Here is a 17,614-nt window from a genome sequence, read left to right on the forward strand (position 1 = left end):
ACCCCTATTCTATTTGGTGAAGGCTTACAAATATATGCACAGATATCAGGCTCGATATGCAAAGGGAAAGAAGGGCTAAATTTACACCAATGGTTGTTTGTGATGAGTAATTGCCGAGCATTGAAATGGGCAGACCCTTGGAACCAGGAACCGATCTTGGCCCATCAAAGATCTACTTGATCTTTTCCATCTCTGAGCCAGAGATGACAATTCTCTGGAGCCCTCACCCAACAGCAAGAGGCGACCCCCGGGGCTTAATTTTAAAAAAATGTTTTATTTCAAGAGCTTTCTTTTTTTTGTTTTTACTCATATTTCAAAAAAAGTCAGGTAAAAGTACAAAAAAAGTCAGTTGAGTAACAGCAAAGGTTTAGAAATCACAGCCGTGGAACTAACCCGCGCAATATACAGACAGAGCACGTACCAAACAACCCAATGGACACAATTATTCTGAAGAGCATTTTGATTCTTCTTTTGTATTATTTTTTCTCTGTACAAAACACACCAAAGCATGCCATGGAGCCAGGAAAACAAACCAACAAACAGTGACTAGAAATGAGAGTTGTACAATAGGAAATGGAGTGTGCTCTCGCTTGCTAGTTCTTTCAGCTTCCTTCATGTCAAGTTGTTCTGCAGACAGTTCACTTCAGCGTCATCCTGCTCGCCTTTGCCATTGTCGTGCTTGGGCGACGTGGAGTTCTGAATATTGAACGATTCCTCTTCTTTCACGCAGGATTTCACAGAGCCCTGCAGTTTGTGGGGCGCATTGGCGTCATCCTAGAAAAGAAAGCGGGGAGAAGAGGGGTCACAGAGGGGGCAGTGACAGAGGTCAGAGTAGCCAGAGAGACCTTTCCCTCTTTATTAGCACGGCACTAAGAAAGCAAGGGGGTGATCAGACAGGAGTAACAGCATCGCAGGTTGACGCAGAGGGGCTCCCTCTCTGTGAATCACTGGGGAAGGATCTCAGCCGGCCTGTCACCCAAGCGCATCCCGTCCGCCATCCTCTCTGACGTGTCGGGCCCTGACACCCTGTGACTCAGCTTTGAAACAAACCCACAGTCTGCGCTCAGTGAGTTACTTCATGGCTTTGCTATCACCGCGGAAAGCCACAGCGTATATACAGGGGGCCGTGCCTGCCTTAGGGGCCAGCTGCTGCCATACGGCCTGTCACGGCAATGGAGATTGCCAGAGCTGGGATCGGGTTTGAGAGGCCGGGCTGTGGAATTCTGTCCCCCTGGACGCGGGCACACACCCTTCGGGGGAAGGCTCGAGAGGGTTTTGTTTCCTCCTCGTGTTGTGGGTGCAGATTGGGTAGGTCCCTATTGTTTACTGGGCTTGCCCAGACTTCGCTCCCATGCTCATATTTCTAATGCTGCAACCCCTAATAAAGAACCAGACTGAGCCCCTTCCACCGGCAGATGTCAAAGCACTTTACAAAGTGAGGGGAGGGATTAACAATATCAGTCCCCTGCACTGCTCGGTATTGCTAGGTAAGCCGCAGGAATTAAGTCCCTTAACACCCTGGTGAGAGAGGTCGCCAGTATCATCACCTTCATCTTCTAAAGACAGGGACACTGAGGCACAGTGTCTATCAGTGTGTCAGTCACGGAGCCAAGAACAGCACACAGGAGTCCTGATTCCCAGCCCCCGCATCTTACGCCATCCCTCACCCCCTCCTTAAAAAAAGAAAAATCACTGCTGACAAATACTTCAGTGCCGCACCGAAGCTGGACAAGGTCCTTCTCCAGCCCCTCCTGCAGCCCCATGGTCCTGATGGAGCTTCTTTGGCTGGGCCCTAGCGTTGCCAATCCATCTCCACGCCGCTTTGCAACAGCCTCTGGTTTGCCGTCCCTCTGTCTCTCCTGGATGCACAGATTGTAACAGCTGAGCCTCAGTTGACTGGAGGGCAGTCAGCCTTCGGGCCTACCGCAATGACGTGTGCGCATGCTGCCGCTCTGCTGTGCTGTTCAATCGTGGCACCAGCAGTTCCCTCGGGGATTTCTGGGGATTAGGCTGCACTCTGCGTAATAAGAATTCTACAGAAAATGAACCAAGCACAATCACTGGAGGTTTGCTCCCTCCACATGAACACGCTGCCCTGAGCCAGTGCAGAACTCAGGAGGGAACTAACATCACTGCCAGACCTCCAGCTGAACAGGGGCATTTTAGCAACCCGCCAGGTGTCCAAGCCACTGCCAGTTACTGGGATGGACTGCCACGTACTCTAGCCATTGCCAGGCATGTGCAGGAACTTAGCGTAACGAGGCAAACAGGGAGAGGGGGTTAGACAGTGAACCTGTGCCGTGAGCCTGGCTGTATGCGTTTTCTCTCGCTCTGAATATGCTGGGGCAGATGTCTGAAAACCAGGAAGTCTGGCTATATTGTAGACTTGCCGGCATGGGGAAACATGGCTATCAGACTAACAGCTTAAGACAGCTGGCTTAACAATCTTTTTTTTAGTGACATGTCTTTGTAACGCCTGCTTCTGCCCAGTGGTTGGTTTGCTTGGGCAGCTGTGTGACATTCCTTTGATTGAGATGTCGCTGTAACTTTTGGTGTTATAAGAGGGAGGTAGGGAGTCAGAGTCAGACAGATCACTTCATGGCCACCTTTGGAAGGATCTCCAGGCACAGACGGCAGGACCGGCCGTCCAGAAATCTATGACTGATTCACCCAAGACTGCCTCAGATGTGTGAGGCAACTAACAAGTTTTGGGGTACTCTAATACCTATTGCTTTTGTATGTGCTTAAGCCTAGTAAGTGGAGACTTTCAGTAAAAGTGATTCTGATAGGAATTGCTGGAGATCAGATGAAGTAAAGCTCTAAGGTTAAGTGCGCTTGGTTTTGACTTGTCTGTGCCAGCCGTATAGCAGGTGGAGGTACTGCGTTTCCTTTGGTTTATTTCTTGATACTGAATCGCAGAGACTAAAAGTCACTGGGTCGAGGAACCCTGGGTAACACAGCCGCGAGAGGGTGAGATGACCCCAGCCCTGTGAAAGGTCAATACCGTGTGGAACCAACTGTGTATTTGCAGCATTATCCTCTTCTGGATGGTACCAGTACTGCTATGGTGTGTGGCATATCTGAGTTCTGTCCCCTGTGCTGCTGTGAAGATCTGCATGGCCATGACAGGCCGTCACGACCATCGATGCTTTGCACATCCAGTAACCGTGTTCACATTGCTGTGCGGAGAGAGGCTAACAGAGCTGAAGAGATGCAAATACTGAGACTCAAAGTGCTCCAACCTGATCAGATTTGTCCAGTGGTAGGTGCTGTGTCACAAAATATCCCTCTTCAGGCCAGTTTTTCCTTAACACGTTTCCCCCATGTAATTGAGCGTGGTGAAAGTGCTAGGTTATCATCCCAGGAGCCTGAAATCCCCTGTGTGCGCACAGGACAGGTACAGCATGGACAGCTTCAGAGGAAGATTCATCAATTCCACGGCCGAGAGGAGCACTGTGCTCATCCAGTCTGCCCTCCTGTATAACACAGGCCAGAGAACCTGACTCGGTGAGCCCCTAACCTCTCACATACGGCGCTGCCTGTCTGCCTGCCTCAGCCCCACTCTAGGGCAGAGACGGTAATTCATTCTCCCAGGGCCTGTTCAAACCTTTGGTCTTCTGTGATGGTGGATAGTGAGATGGAGAAACCGAGGCAACCCCATCCTGCTTCCCACAGGCTATTAGACTGGATTCAAACCCATGCCCTGGAAGGCAAAGGTGCCACCCTCTGGACCCAGTCCTTGGAGCCATCCAGTCTGCTACTGCTGCCAGGTTTGGTTTGTGCCGGTGAGAAGGGAAAGAAAGCAAATGGTGCAGCTCAAAGCTTGGAAAAGACAGCGGGGAGGTGTTAGAACAGGTCTGATCCTTGCATGCCTTCCTCTCCACTGAGCCGAACTCCCGTTACTCAGGAGCAAGCCTGTGGGATGTAACAGTGACAAGGACACTGATCTGCAGAGCAGTCAGGAGAAGGGACCAGCCCACACGCACAGCTCATTACCCAGCCAGCTTAGGTAGCTGATGGGGCTGGAAAGCAGCGAGAAGACAGAGGACGTGGCCATGCTGGTGGTTGATGGTCCCCCATCCTCAGAGATCCAGATGCTGGGAAATTTCTCTCATATTCTCAAGGTGTGGCCAATGTCTTCCACCCTGGAGTGGGGAAATGAATGGCCCCTTCACTTCTCTAGTGGAGCCCTAAGGATCTCTCCTCCCCTGCCTCTGGGTAGCCGTTCAGCTCAGAGGATTAGCGCACGGTCCTAATGACATGGAGATTGATGGATATAGACCAAGGAAGGACAGTTGTGGTCTAGTGGGGAGAGAGAGAAGGAAAGTTGGGTTCTTGTCCCAACTCTGATACTAGTCTCACGGCATGACCTTGGGCAAGTCACTTGGCTTCTTACCCTTTCTGATTTTCCCCATCTGAAACACACGGCAATATAATTCTGACCGGAGGGGGAAGTGTTTTTGAGATCTAGATGACAAGTGCAAACCCCCATAGACTGATATCTAGCAGCGCTGTTCCACAATCAGCGAGAGGGGTCATTGCGCTTTCTAGCCTCAAATAGTTGCACTGCACAGTGTTACTGTGTGCTGTCAATCAACTGCCAGGCTCCACCCCAGAGATGGCTGCACTTCAGTGGTAGGTGAAGTGATCCATATGTATCCACCCCTTCTCTCAGGGGTGCTGTGGGAGTGTGTGAACCAAGTGCTTTGAGATCCTCAATGAAGGGAGCTATATCAGAGTGAGCATCATTCTCTGCCCTAACCAAAAGTCCAAATCGTTAGGAGAGCTAGATTAATCGCAGTAAACGCTGCAGCTCACCCTTGTCCTCCTCTCCTATTCCCACCCCGCTCTTGGCGGGGGTTTCTCAGTGAGTCTTGTCTAAAGCACTGCACAGGACACGCTCTGGCGCTGGGACGCTGCCCATTGCTGCCCAGGTCTCAGGGCTTTGGCTGGTGAGTCAGTGCTCACTCTGGTGTGAGTCAGGGAATGGGGAGAAGAGACCAACAGATTCAGGTTTAGATTTAGCCCCCTGTGGTGGCGTTCTCCGCACCCACGTCCAATCCTTACCGCACCTTCCTAGCAAAAGGCAAAGGGGAAGCCCTGGGTGAGCAATAAATTGCTGCCACTCTGGGCTCCGGTCCTGTACTTGCCCTTAGCCTGGTGGGCCCTGTGGTTTGCTTCTTTGGCAGGGAGCGGAGAGCTCAGGGCTGCCTCCCGTCAGGCACAGAGAGGAAGCGCAGCCTCTGGAGGATACAGCAGGATGCCAGCCCGCTGAGCCAGGTGGACAGGCCCGGAGCGGCCTCCGGCGTTACGACACATTGGCTGGAAAACTGGAGAGGGGCCATGCAGAATCTCTCAGGCACCCTGGCCTGGGCTGTGTCCCTTCCGCCTGCCTTCTGCTCCCAGGCTCCTGTGTCAGCACTGTGCATTGCCCACGGCGAGGGGGCAGAGCGGGCACAGGGGTGGGGAGAGGCGAGCCGGGAACGGGGGGGAAATGAAAGCAAGAGGGAGGGGACAGGAGGGAGGGACGAGGGGGAGGGAGGGCAGGGAAATGATGTGGGGGGCAAAAATGCTTCTTGAATGTCAGGGCTAAGTGACCCACATCATCCCGGCTATGGAGGGGGCAGCGACCTGCAAGGTCTCACGCGTGGTGACACAGGGCCCCTCAGTAGCTCACACCCAGAGGGTCCCATAATGCCCAAGGGCTGGGGGCGCCGTGCCCACAATGCCCCACTCACTGAGGGTCCCGCGATGCCCCACGGTTCGGGGCGCGGGGCCCCACAGCATCTCCTATGGCATGGATCAGCATCTCCCATTTCCAGGCTGTGCGTGGCCCGTTTCAGAGCTTGAGACCCCCCCACGTCCCCTATTTCCTTCAGCTCAGGGGTCAGTGTCCCCCCCGCCATGCCCACACTCTGGGCTCTGTGTCCCATGCCTTGAGGGCCTTGTCCCTTTCTAAGGGCCCCCCCCCCCCACGCCGCAGCCCGTGGAGGTCCCAAGCCGTGGGAGCGGGGTTTGCACCCGACGGGGCTGTCAGAGGCTCACTGGCCCCACGGCATCTCGCTGGGGAAAGCGACACTCTGACCATGGCGCTGCCTCCCCCGGTGCAGCAGCGACAGGGGGAGTTTCACTTGTGGGCAAAGCAGGGGGGCAGCAAGGGGCTGAGCGGCGTCATTTCCCCCAGCGCCTCCAGTCCTTGCCGTCCCAGGCCAGGCGCTGAGCGGCTGATCTTACCCATGCCCGCCCGCCCGGGCAGACGAAGCCCGCTGCCCTTCCACCCTGCCCAGCGTGAGGATGGACACCGTGGGGGCGGGCAGGGGAAAGAGCCAAGCACAGAAACGAGCGACGAGGGGGAGACGCCGACTAGACAGGCTCACGGCAGCACCGACGGAGGCTGCTTCCGAGGGCGAGGCGCAGGCCGGGCTGCCGCACCCCGGGTCAGGGGCCGGGGGCCAGGAAATCGGGCTTTCGTCTCACTCCCTCCCTCGATGTGCTGGGTTTTGACCCGGGAGTGGGGCCAGGCGAGGCCGGAGGGGCCGCTCTGGGCACTGCCGCTGAGAAGGGGGGAATCACCCAGCGCGGACCGGACCGGCCGGCTTCACTCGGGCTGAGAGCTGCCAGGTCTGAGCTGCCGAATCCTGGGAGCGCTGGGATGGTGCTGAGCCCCCCGCACTGGCTGGCTGGCAGGGTGGGCTGAGCACCGTCCACGTTTCCCAGGACGGCGGCAGGGGAAAGGGGCAATCCTGGGGCAACCCCGGCAGCTGGCAGCCCTGCTCCGGCGCCGTGTCTGCGGCAGGATCCCCAGACCCGGCCTGCACCAGGCTGCACAGCTGTGCTGGGGCCAGCATGGGGAAGGGCAGTAAACTCCCCCGGCAATCCCTTTCTGTGCCCCCCGGCAGGCCCCCGAGCTCTGCATTCCCTCCCCGCAGCCTCGCGATGGGGGCTGGCTCCCTCCCACCTGTGTGACCTCGGACAGCTTCAGGCCCTGCCCTTCCCTCCTCAGTCCTGCACCTGCTCCTGGCTGCCGCCCGCCGTCCTGCCCCGCAGGCTCCTGCGCGCACAAACTAGCAGGACGCCGGGCACTGCCACACTCCTGGGTGAGTTGCAGTGCATGACACGTGGCCGTGTCCCGCTAGGCAGCCTATTGCAGGGGCCTGAGAGTCACCTGCCCCCCCCGCACCCCTCTCCTCTGCTCCCCGGGGCAGGGCTGTGCAGATGAGCAAGGGGATTTCACCACTGCCCCCATCCAGGGCCGGCCTATTGGCATCACTAGCCGCAGCCCCCGGCTCTCCGGGCCATCGCGCCACATCCGCTCTCTCCGAAGCAGCCCCTGGCCAGTGCAGGCTGCGGGGCAGGGGGAGACGTGAAGAAGCCGAGTTACCTGACAGCTAACGTTAGCATAGCGAGCCAACGCCCGGGCAGGAGGGGAGAGGGTACGCGGGGTGGCGCAACGTTTCCTTACGTTTGGGTGGGAGCCCTCGGCAATGGTGGACAGGGAGAAGTTGTCGTTGTGGAGCTCGGACGGCGTCCGGTATCTGCCGGCGGGGAGAGGAGACACAAAGGGAGAGAGGTCAGCAGCCGGGCGACAAGCTGAACGGTCACTTGCCGGGCCACGCGTCGGTTCGTGGCTCCGCTAGGAAATATACTCGAGGGACCAACTAACCCAGGTCGGTCACAGGAACAAAGGTTCTCCACGGCCCTGCTAGCCACGAGATGGTGGAGAGGAACCAGAGACAGGGGGCTGCAGAAGAGCCGCTGGCCACGAGGGGGGAACTCAGTAGGCAGCTGCCCTGATATAGGCTTATATCCCCCACGGACACTGGTGCGCACACATACCCCTCCATCCACACTGGCAGGAGCGGACAAATCCTTCCAGACACATTAGCACACCCAGTCTTGCTCCCTGCGGGCCATCCCGCCCCACACTAGCGTGTGCACAGCCCCTTCTTGTGCATGCATGTTCACACAGGTCTGGTGAAGCTGCTGTGCTGATGGCTGGCCCCCCCCCCCCCCCCGGTGACCTGAGGCCCAGAGGATGGTGACTGGTGGAATCTGTCCTTCCAGGCTTCCCCCTGAGGCTCCCTGGCCTTGGGAATGGACAAAACGCCATCTGCCGCTGCCAGGATAAGAAGCCCCATGCAGAGGGCTGCCGAGGGCTTTGCAAAGCTCTTTACCTCGCTGGAGGAGGGGGCGGAGGAGCGGAAGGGGCGCCCGCTTTGTGGCTGTGCTTTCAGGCAGGACCCAGGACCCGGCTCGTTTGCATTTGTAACAGCTCAAGAGAGAAAGCGCCGCATGCACTGACATGCAGGCCGGTCCCATGACCCCCCGTCATTCAAGGGGAGAGTCCAAGGCAGTTCCCAGGCTGCAGAGGCTCCCCTGCGTAGATCAGAGAGAGGCAGCGGCTAGGCACCGATCCCGGCAGCTGGGCTTCCTGAGAGCTTGGATTTAGATCTGAAAGGAGCAGCTCCAATTTACAGAGCCCCTTTCATCCCAGCGGGAGTCTCAAGCCCTGAACGGGCACCAGTCAGCCAGCCAGCTGCCTGCAGTGGGGAGAGGGGGTACCACACCCCAAAATATCAGGGTCACCCCCGCTATGACCCAGTTGCCCGAGGATTTGCCACGTCCACCCACAGCCCCTCTGCATCAGGGTCTCATCTGAAAGCCGCGCAGAGCGTGGGTGCCTGTCAGCATGGAGCTGAGCGCAGGCTGGCGAGTGTGTGGGAGCGTGGGCCAGGCTGCTCTCTTGTGGATGGCTTCAGAAAGCCAGGATCCTGGCCAGCTCTACCCAGTAATTCCCCCGTGTCCTGCGATACAGAGACTGGGGTCAGAGCTGGAGTGTCCGGCCTGGTCAAATTCTAATGGAAGAAATGTATATCCTGCTCCTCACTCTCCTCTTGTGTTTCAGCTGAGACACCGCCTCGCTCTGAAAATGACCCTCTTCATAGCCTGAAGGTAAATCATTGCCCTTCTGTGCCTCAGTTTCCTCATCCGTAACATGGGGATAATCTTTAATGACCCGGGGGAGGTTAACAAAAATGGTTACTGCCTGTTAAATGCTCTGAAGATGTAAGGTGTGCTAATTAACCACCGAGGTTATGATTCACTGGATGCAGAATGCTTCACTTCCTGCACTAAACTGCTGTGTCGTGTTGCTGTGCGCTGTTAACAGCTGCCAGGCACCACTCCAGAGCTGGCTGCATTTCTGTGGGGGCTGAAGCAATTAACATATATGCTGTGTACTGCAGAGTTTGCTGGGCTCTTTGGGACAAAGAGCTATATATGTCTAGCTCTAGGGGAGCGTGAGCAGAGTCTGCCTGTCCCTGCAAGGTGTACATAGTGTGGGCTTAGTGCATGGGATGCAGGGGCTGTGGGGCACCAGTTGGAGCAATGGGATGAAATTGAGAAAGAGAAAAAATGAGGCTGAGTATTAGGCGAGAGGCCTGACTGGGAAGCGCTCCGGGCTGTGGAATTGGCTCCCAGGGAAAGTGAGATGAGTCTCATTGCTTGGGACATTCAAACCCAGCAGAGACAAGCACTCACTAATAAATACGCTAGGCACTGTACAAACACTAATTAACGACTCATTGGGGAGCCAGCCTGCCCAGGCCTCGGGGAAGGAAGAGACGGAATCGAGGGGATTCTAGGACCATTTGCACTATAGCATGGCGCGGCGTGAGGGTACCGTCGGAGGTCAAAAAAGCCAGCAGCTGGATGATCACGGGATGGGGGTGACTCCAGCAGCTGGCTCAGTCGGTTCCTCTCCGAGCTCTTCAGGGCAGAGAGGAGAGTAACATGCACCTACACTCCGTGCATTAAAAGGCAAAGCTCAGTTTGGTCTCTGATGGCTTTTGGGAGGCCGTCTTCTGATGCTCCAGAAGTCACTGGGGCTGTGGAAGTTGTAAAGCTGCCCCATCCCATTAACCTGCGAACACAAAACCAAGAGCCACCCCTAAGGGGTGCATGGCTTTGCACACAGCTCTGCAATAAGCAGCAAGAGGCAGTGTGGGCTAAAAGTCTGAGCCCAACAGCGGGCGTCAGGAACTCCTGGGCTCTAAGCCCAGCTATGACACTAACCCAGTGCATAAGTGTCTTTGCTTCCTTGTGTCTCAGTTTCCTCATATTTAAGATTGGGAATCGCAGGCTCGAAGGGCCCATTATGATCATCTTGTCTCATCTCCTGCATAATTCAGGCCAGAGAACTGCCAGAGAGGTTCACTACCCTCCAACTCCCATGGGGGCCATGAGGATTAGTGAGATAATGTTTAAAAGGAACTTTAAATTACTAAAAATGCTTCAGGATAACAGTGATGAACGACATCTCTATAAAGCCCCACAGCCAAAGATGCCAAAGTGCCCGCTCATTGAAATGCAGCCACCTCTGGGGTGGGGGCGCAGCAGCTGACAAGCAGCGCACAGCAACGCTACACCACAGCCTGGCACAGGATGTGAAGAATGCTTTCTCCAGTTAAAACGGCCAGAGGATTTAAGAGAGGCAGGCTAATTATTCAGACTGGATTCCAAATAGGACACGGGTTTACACCTCAACTCCTGCACACACAAAAAGCACCCAGGGATCTTCAATAACGGCAAATTGTCAGCGCTTGTTTCACGGCTTGTTCAAAAACTGGCACCTCCTGCCGCACAGCACCCCTAGCACCAGGCAGCAGCGCTGCTTTAGTACTAGCAGTGGTAAGTGTCCCACCTGTGGAATCACCCACACCTCTGGGGTTTCCCTGGGTGGTTTCCTAGCAGAATGCTTATTTGCAGAGCTCTCAGCCTGCTGAGATGGTAACAAGGTCAAGCCAGAGAGAGTGAGAGATACCCCACGGCCGCTCCTGCCTGATCCCAGCACCCTCCCTGCTCGGGCTGTTCACACTGAAGGGGTAGAGCCTGGCCCTGGCCCTCCCTCGCCGCTCACTGCTACGCACGTCTGGGATTTCACCCTGATGAGAACAACAGTGACAGACAAAACTGCTCCAGCTCACGGCCAGGCCGCCCTCTGCCCAGTATGAAGGCTCCCCACATAACTCACAGTCTCTGCAGAAATTCCATGGGTCTTTGGCATGTGAAGCTGTGCTGTGGGGCGGGGGGAGCACAATGCAGCATCTGATGGGGCTGTCCCATTACTCAGCGCCATTAACAAACCCAGCCACTTCCTCCTGCGTCACGGGGAATTCCTTGGTGGGTGGATGACTGCACATTGCACAGTACGAGGGAACGCAGCCGGGACTGGGGTATTGCGGAGCTCCCTACACCTGCTGTGCTACACCGTTCCCAACAGACTCCTGCTGGGATCAGTGTACTGGGAATTGTCCTACACCCTGCTGTGCTACACCGTTCCCAACAGACGCCAGCTCGGGGAGTCCGGCAGTCGCTGTGAGCTCCTCCTTTCCTCCAGTGAATCCTGCTTGAAGGTTCAGAACTTTCTCTTTCCACCCAAGGTTCCTTGATTCCAGGATCCAGATTTTGCTCTCACAGCCCAGTCACCCCCTTAGCTTCCAGGTTTCTCCCTTTGGGGTCCCCCCTGGCTGGCACCTTGCAGGGCAGGGTGCACCCCCTTCCCAAAGGCTTAGCCAGGACAACACAAGGACAGCCTAGAGACGCAGGGCAGTGCCTTGCTCTCTGAGCCCTCCCTGGGCCTCCGGAGCATGGAAAGTACCAACCCCCCAAGAGTCTCCAATACAGCCCAAACACGGCTGGCTGCCGGCTGTTCTACAGGAGTCCTAGCCACAGGGCCCTGGCCAGATTCAAACCACACATTTTGCCTTCCTAATTCTTCCCGGCAGTGTCAGTCCCGTCCTAACGTACTGCACAGTGTTGCTGTTCGACAGCGCCCTGGCGCATCCCGAGTCTCCTCTGGGCTGTAATACTCTGGTCTAATTTGGCTGGGTTTAGTGTGTGGGTGTAAGGTGGTGATGGTGGCCTGTCACATACAGGGAGTCACAGACAAGATGATCTGCTGGTCCCCCAACTGTCTGACTCTGGAACTGCTGTGTCCCACCCCAGAGGTGGCTGCACTTCAGCAACAGGTGAAGCAACCCCTGGGCGTGCGGGGCCTTGCTGGCTGAAAGGCATGTGTACGTATGAGCCAGTCTTCTGCTCCACTCCTGTACATCAGGACGGACACTGGGTACAACTGGACCAAAGGTGGGAGTAGAGCTGGCCTAAAAACAGTCAGTTCTCTCGTTCCACAGTGTTGCCAACCCGGCTGGCACGGCCAGGGGCATTCCTGCCCCCTGGGGGGTTGCAGGCAGTCACTCCCCTTGGACAGAAGGTGGGCACCTTAAGTTTTTCATGGGCTGAGGAGTGCTGGCACCAAAGGGGCTGGCTGGCATGTGCCCAGTTCCCCCGCCACTCCCCATGGGTTAGACAAGTGGATGGTCACCTACAGGTTAGCTGCATGTGCCCTCCTGACCCCCGGCATGCTCCTCCAAGCGGGCAGGCCAGGGCCGTGGGTGGGCATGGTACAAGCTGACAGCACACGGACCCTCTCCTGCGCCCTGTGAACTGGCAGTGGGGCTCCTTCCCCTCCGCCCCCATGGGCTATTCCCCCCCACCGGGCCCTCGCCCGCTCCCCGGGCCACTCACTTGGTCTTGCGCAGTTTGTTGTTCTCAGTCTTGAGCAGGTAGAGCTTCTTGGCGAAGAAGACGGTCATCATGAAGAGCAGCAGGACCACGAGCGCCGCCGAGCCCACGGCCACGCACATCACCTGGAAGTCGGTGATGATGGACTCGCAGCGAATCCCCTTGTGCCAGATGTAATCCTGGGTGTTGCACCTGCAACGGGACCCAGGCCACTCGTTAGGGGCCGGCTCAGCAAGTGCCACCCTGCAGTGGAGTCAGCAGGACGTGCAGAGAGCTGGCTGGGCCGAGGGGGCGAGCAGGATAAGAGAGGGGCGGTCGAAGCCAATACCGTGGAGGGTTGCCTACGCGGAGAGAGGCAGGAGGGGACAGTCCACCAACCCACAGCACCCGGGGAGTTGGAGACAAGCAGCTGAAGGGTTTACGAGGCCAGACGACCTGTCTGGCTGGGCCAAGCACAGAGATCACAAGTGTCTGAAGGGCTGAACACCAAGGAGGGCGAGGGATTATTCAGGGTGTAACCCAGGGGGTCTCCCGGGATTACACCAAGCAAAGGAGAACGCAGACTGAGTATCAGGAAATGGTTCCTAATGGTGGGGTCTGCACAAGGGTTGCCTAAGGCAGCGGAGATGCCTTTACGTAGAGCTAAGACCAGCTTGCTCCAAGCAGGGGCCTAAAGTCAGATTTATCCCTCCCCTGTTAGGTCCCTCAGGGAAAGCGACGTGGTGCTCAGAGGTGCTGATCACCAGAGTCAATGGGGGTCTGGCCGCTAAGCCCCCTGTGCCGGCTGGGTCCGGATGAAAGCGCCTGACTTTAAACCTCCAAGTCTGAAAACTGTTGGCTGAAGTCTCCTGGGACGGACGCCTTTCCTTGTGAGGCGCTGACGTGCTGCACCTTTGTGGCACTCCAGACGATTGACAAACCCAATGATCAATGCACGAAACCTCGGAATGCAGCTCGACGGCCTATCCCAGACAACACTGCAGGGTTGCAGCTCATACCCACAGCTGGGGGGAGAGAAAGCAGGGGAGCTACAAGCCAGGGCTCCCCAGCTGAGATGTGGAAAATGAGGCCGCACGCGACGGGAGGCTGTTCTAGATGGCGTGAGCGGCGGAGGAGAAGGCTCAGGAGTGGTACGAAGCTGGCACTAGCTGGAAGGAGGGGTCTGGGGTAGCAGAAAGGTGATGCCAACAAAATCAGCTGGGGCAAGTCCTTCCTTGGAAGGATGTAAAATCAAGGCAGGCAGGGTGGAGCCGGGACCTGGATTAAACAGGAGGCCAGCGTGGAGGAGTTCAGAAACAACAAATAAAATGCTCCCTTCTCTAGCACCCTCCCAGGATCTCCCAGCACCTGACAGACCTTCAGGACCTGAGCTCACAGCCCCAACCCCCCGGAGATATTATCATCCCCATTGCACACACAGGAAAGGAGGCAGGCTAGAAGTCGCGTGACTTGCCCAAGGGCACATGGTGAGTTTGTGCCAGAGCCTGGCAAAGAACCCAGGCGGTCCTGCCTTCCCTTGAGAGGGGCCGGAGTAGCGCTCCTTTGTACGTGGATCCTGCACGCGCCGGGGCCCAAGGAGCTGGGAAAGCTGCGAGGAGTGAAGGCAAACAGAGTAGCCCTGGAGAACGGACGGCAGGGGATGCTCCTATAGTTCTCCTTCTGCTCCGGCTTCCACCTCGGACTCAGTGAGCCAGCAGAGGAGACGTAGGATGGGCTAGGGGAGAGCTGAGGTGTGAAACGTAGCAGGCGGGCGGGTGGGGGATGGCTGTGGTGCTGTACTAGCCCGAGGCTGTACCAGGTGGGTCACAGGGCAGCCTGCTCCGGACTTGCCTGCTCTGCGCCCAGCTTTCTCCAGCGAGCTCGACGCCTGGCTGGCCTGCGCCCCCAGCTGCCTGCTCGGGCGGCTCCCGTCTCCTTGGGGTGGGGGGGACGGCAACGTTCGGGGGTGACGGAAACGCTCCCTGTTTAAGAAGCACCCCCCAGGATCCCGGCAGCCATGGGTGGAGATTTCTTTGGGCTCCTGGATGTGGGCTCTCACCTGTTCTGGGGACCAGCTGTGTGTGCTGTGAGCACCCGGGCTAACGGGCCTGGCCTAGGCTGGCCGGGCCTCCAGCGGAGTCAGTCTGTCAGAGACGGTGCTCCTTGGATGGGTCCTCACCCCTGCCGCCCCGGGACAGGCAGCTCCGAGCACCGCAAGGGCCAGCCCCATACAAACAGCCTCTGGTTCTCAGGCCCTCCCCTCGCTGGCCGCCTCGACTCCTGTAACCCTCTCCTGCCTGTCCCCCCCGCGCCTGTCCAACACGCACTGCTCCAGTCACGCGAACGCCTCCATGCCTCTCACAGCAGCCGAGCCGAGCTCCTCGCCCTTCCCTGCAAGGCCCTGCCATAATCCTGACCTCCCCCTCCCTCCGCACTTCCCCCTCCTGGCTCCTTGCCTTCCTCCCTTATCACTCCCCTTCCTCTCCTTCTCCCACCCGGAGCTGCCTGGCTTCCACCTGCCAGCCCCCAAGCCCCCAGCCTTATCCTCCACACGCCCGCTCTCCACCGCTCCTGTCCCGTGTCTCCGTCTACTTAGTGATTTGGGGGGGGGTCTCGTCTATGGATCGTGGGGGTAGGTCTAGCTCAAAGAACAGGTGTTTCCAAAGCCAACTGGTAGGCGACTGGAGGAGCTAGCGAAAAGGAGGGGGTTGCAAGGAGCTCCCTTTCCCCCCAAAACCCAACCAAGAACAAAACCCTGCAAGAGCAAAAATAAGGCTGGCAGAGGGCCGGCAGCAGAGTGGGGGCTAGCCAGCGTATTGCATTGAATGCAGCATGTGGGCAGGCAGGTGGCATACGTGGACATTCGGTGCACGCAGCTCATGGGCCTCAGAGACGAGGACGGGCTCTTCAGACCAGGGTGGCTAAACGGGAGGAGCTCAGGGAGACGGAGAAGTACACAGAGACTTTCCAGAGCACAGCGGAGGGGTTGCCCACCCTAGTCTGACCGCCTCTCTGCTATGGAGAGGATGAAAGTCTCAGGGAAGGGGAACACCAACCTAGAGCGGAAGGAAATGATCCCGTAGTTGGGACCCTCCTTCCAGATGATGTCATGGTCTCCTCTCACACTGAGGATATCTCTCTGGGGGAGAGGATCTCAGTTATTAGGAAGAGACGGATAATAGTAATGGGGGATTTGATTATTAGAAATAGTGCTGGATTTGTGATGCCCGGGAGAACCGCATGGTGATTTGCCTGCTGGGTGCGAAGGTTGCAGACCTCTTGAGATGTCTAGACAGACTTATGTGCAGTGCTGGGGAGGAGCCGGTGGTCGTGGTACATGTAGGTACCAATGACATAGGGCAAGGCAGGAGAGAGGTCCTGGAGGCCAAATCTGGGCTGCTCGGTAAGAGATTAAAGTCCAGGGCCTCCACGGTAGCATTCTCTGAAATGCTGCCAGTTCCATGCGCAGGGCCAGTTAGACAAGCAGAACTGCAGGGTCTCAATGTCTGGATGAGATGATGAGGTTGGGAGGAAGGATTTAGGTTTATTAGGAACTGGGGAACTTTTGGGGAAAGGAGGAGCCTGTACAGGAAAAATGGGCTCCATCTAAACGGAATCAGACTGCTGGCACGTAAAATTAACAAGGTCCTAAAGGAATTTTCAAACTAAGGGCTGGGGGAAAGCTGACAGGTGCAGGGGACACGTGGTTTGGACAGAGACATCTCTTAGGGGAGGATCTATTAAAGAGGATTCTCTATATCCTACTAAGAGGAGAGGATAGAAGTGGATAAAGTGCAGATAGCAACTGAAGAAAACCAGTCAAACAAAAAGAGTCTCATTCAATTACATCACAGGAAGGCAGACAACAAAATATTGATAGATTTCTACAAGTACTTGAAACGTTTAACTACTAAGGTGTGTAAACTAGGATGCCTGGCATTAAATGAGGATATTGCTATAACAGGCATCACAGAAACTTGGTAATACCAGAGTACAAAATCTCCAGGAAGGACAGAATAGGTCGTGCTGGTGAGGGATGGCACACTATGTTAAAGAAAGCACAGAGTAAAATATAGTACAAATCATAAATGAATCAAACTGTGCTATAGAATCTCTCTGAATAGAAAGTCCATGCTTAAATTATAAGAATATAGCAGTAGGAATACACTACTGACCATCTGACCCGGGTGGTGATGATGACTGTGAAATGCTCAGGGAGATGACAGAAGCTACAAAACCAGAAAACTTGGTAATCATAGGGGATTTCAACTACACCCATACTGACTGGGTACACCTCTCCTGCGGACGGGATGCAGAGATAAAATTTCTAGACCTCATCAATGACTGCTTCTTGGAGTAGCTAATCCCAGAACCCTCAAGGGGAGAGGCAATTCTTGATATAGTCCTAAATGGTGCACAGTATCTGGTCCAAGAAGTGACTACAGCTGAACCACTCGGTAACAGTGACCATAATGTAATTAAAGTTAACATCCTTGCATGTTAAAGCATCCTTAATTAATTTTTCCCTTATTTGGAGAAAATACCAAAGAAACTCATCACAGTAGCATTTAACTTCAAAAAGAGGAGCTGCACAAAAACAAGGAAGCTAGTTACATGGAAATTAAAAGGCAAATTAAAAAAAAATAGTCAGAGGACCAAAAAAAATGCCACCATGGCTAAGCAATGGAGAAAAAAAAGCAATTAGAGACAGAAAGACAGACACCCTTTAAAAATTGGACTCAGATCATAGTGAGGAAAAGAGAAAAGAGCACAACCACTGCCAAGTCACGTGTACAAGTATAATTCGGCACGCCAAAAAAGAATTTGAAGAGCAATTTTCAAAAGATACAGAAAGTAAGGCCCAGTCTACACTTAAAACTTACAGCGGCACAGCTGGACGGGTACGGCTGTGCCGCTGTCAGAGCGCTTGTGTAGCCGTGTTGTGTCAAAGGGAGAGAGCTCTCCTGCCGACACAATAAAACCACCTAAACCAGCAGCAGTCGCTACGCTGGTGGGAGAGCGTCTCCCACCAGCGTAGCACTGTCCACAG

General features: G+C 55.8%; 1 protein-coding gene across 1 annotated transcript in view; it reads right to left on the bottom strand.

Annotated features, from left to right (window-relative positions):
- Positions 1-254: 254 nt before the first annotated feature.
- Positions 255-17,614, bottom strand: part of CSPG5 (chondroitin sulfate proteoglycan 5) — a 31,459-nt gene continuing 14,099 nt past the window's right edge. The window contains exons 3-5 of the mRNA XM_067544562.1: positions 12,589-12,777; positions 7,463-7,535; positions 255-774 (exon numbers count right to left, since the gene is read on the bottom strand). Of these exons, the coding sequence (XP_067400663.1) occupies positions 613-774; positions 7,463-7,535; positions 12,589-12,777 (424 nt within the window). The 3' untranslated portion in view covers positions 255-612. The remainder of the gene's footprint in view (positions 775-7,462; positions 7,536-12,588; positions 12,778-17,614) is intronic.

Source organism: Emydura macquarii, unplaced genomic scaffold, assembly GCF_026122565.2.
Source record: "Emydura macquarii macquarii isolate MOO-44397 ecotype Brisbane River unplaced genomic scaffold, CSIRO-AGI_Emac_v2 contig_973, whole genome shotgun sequence".
Classification (NCBI taxonomy): domain Eukaryota; kingdom Metazoa; phylum Chordata; order Testudines; family Chelidae; genus Emydura; species Emydura macquarii.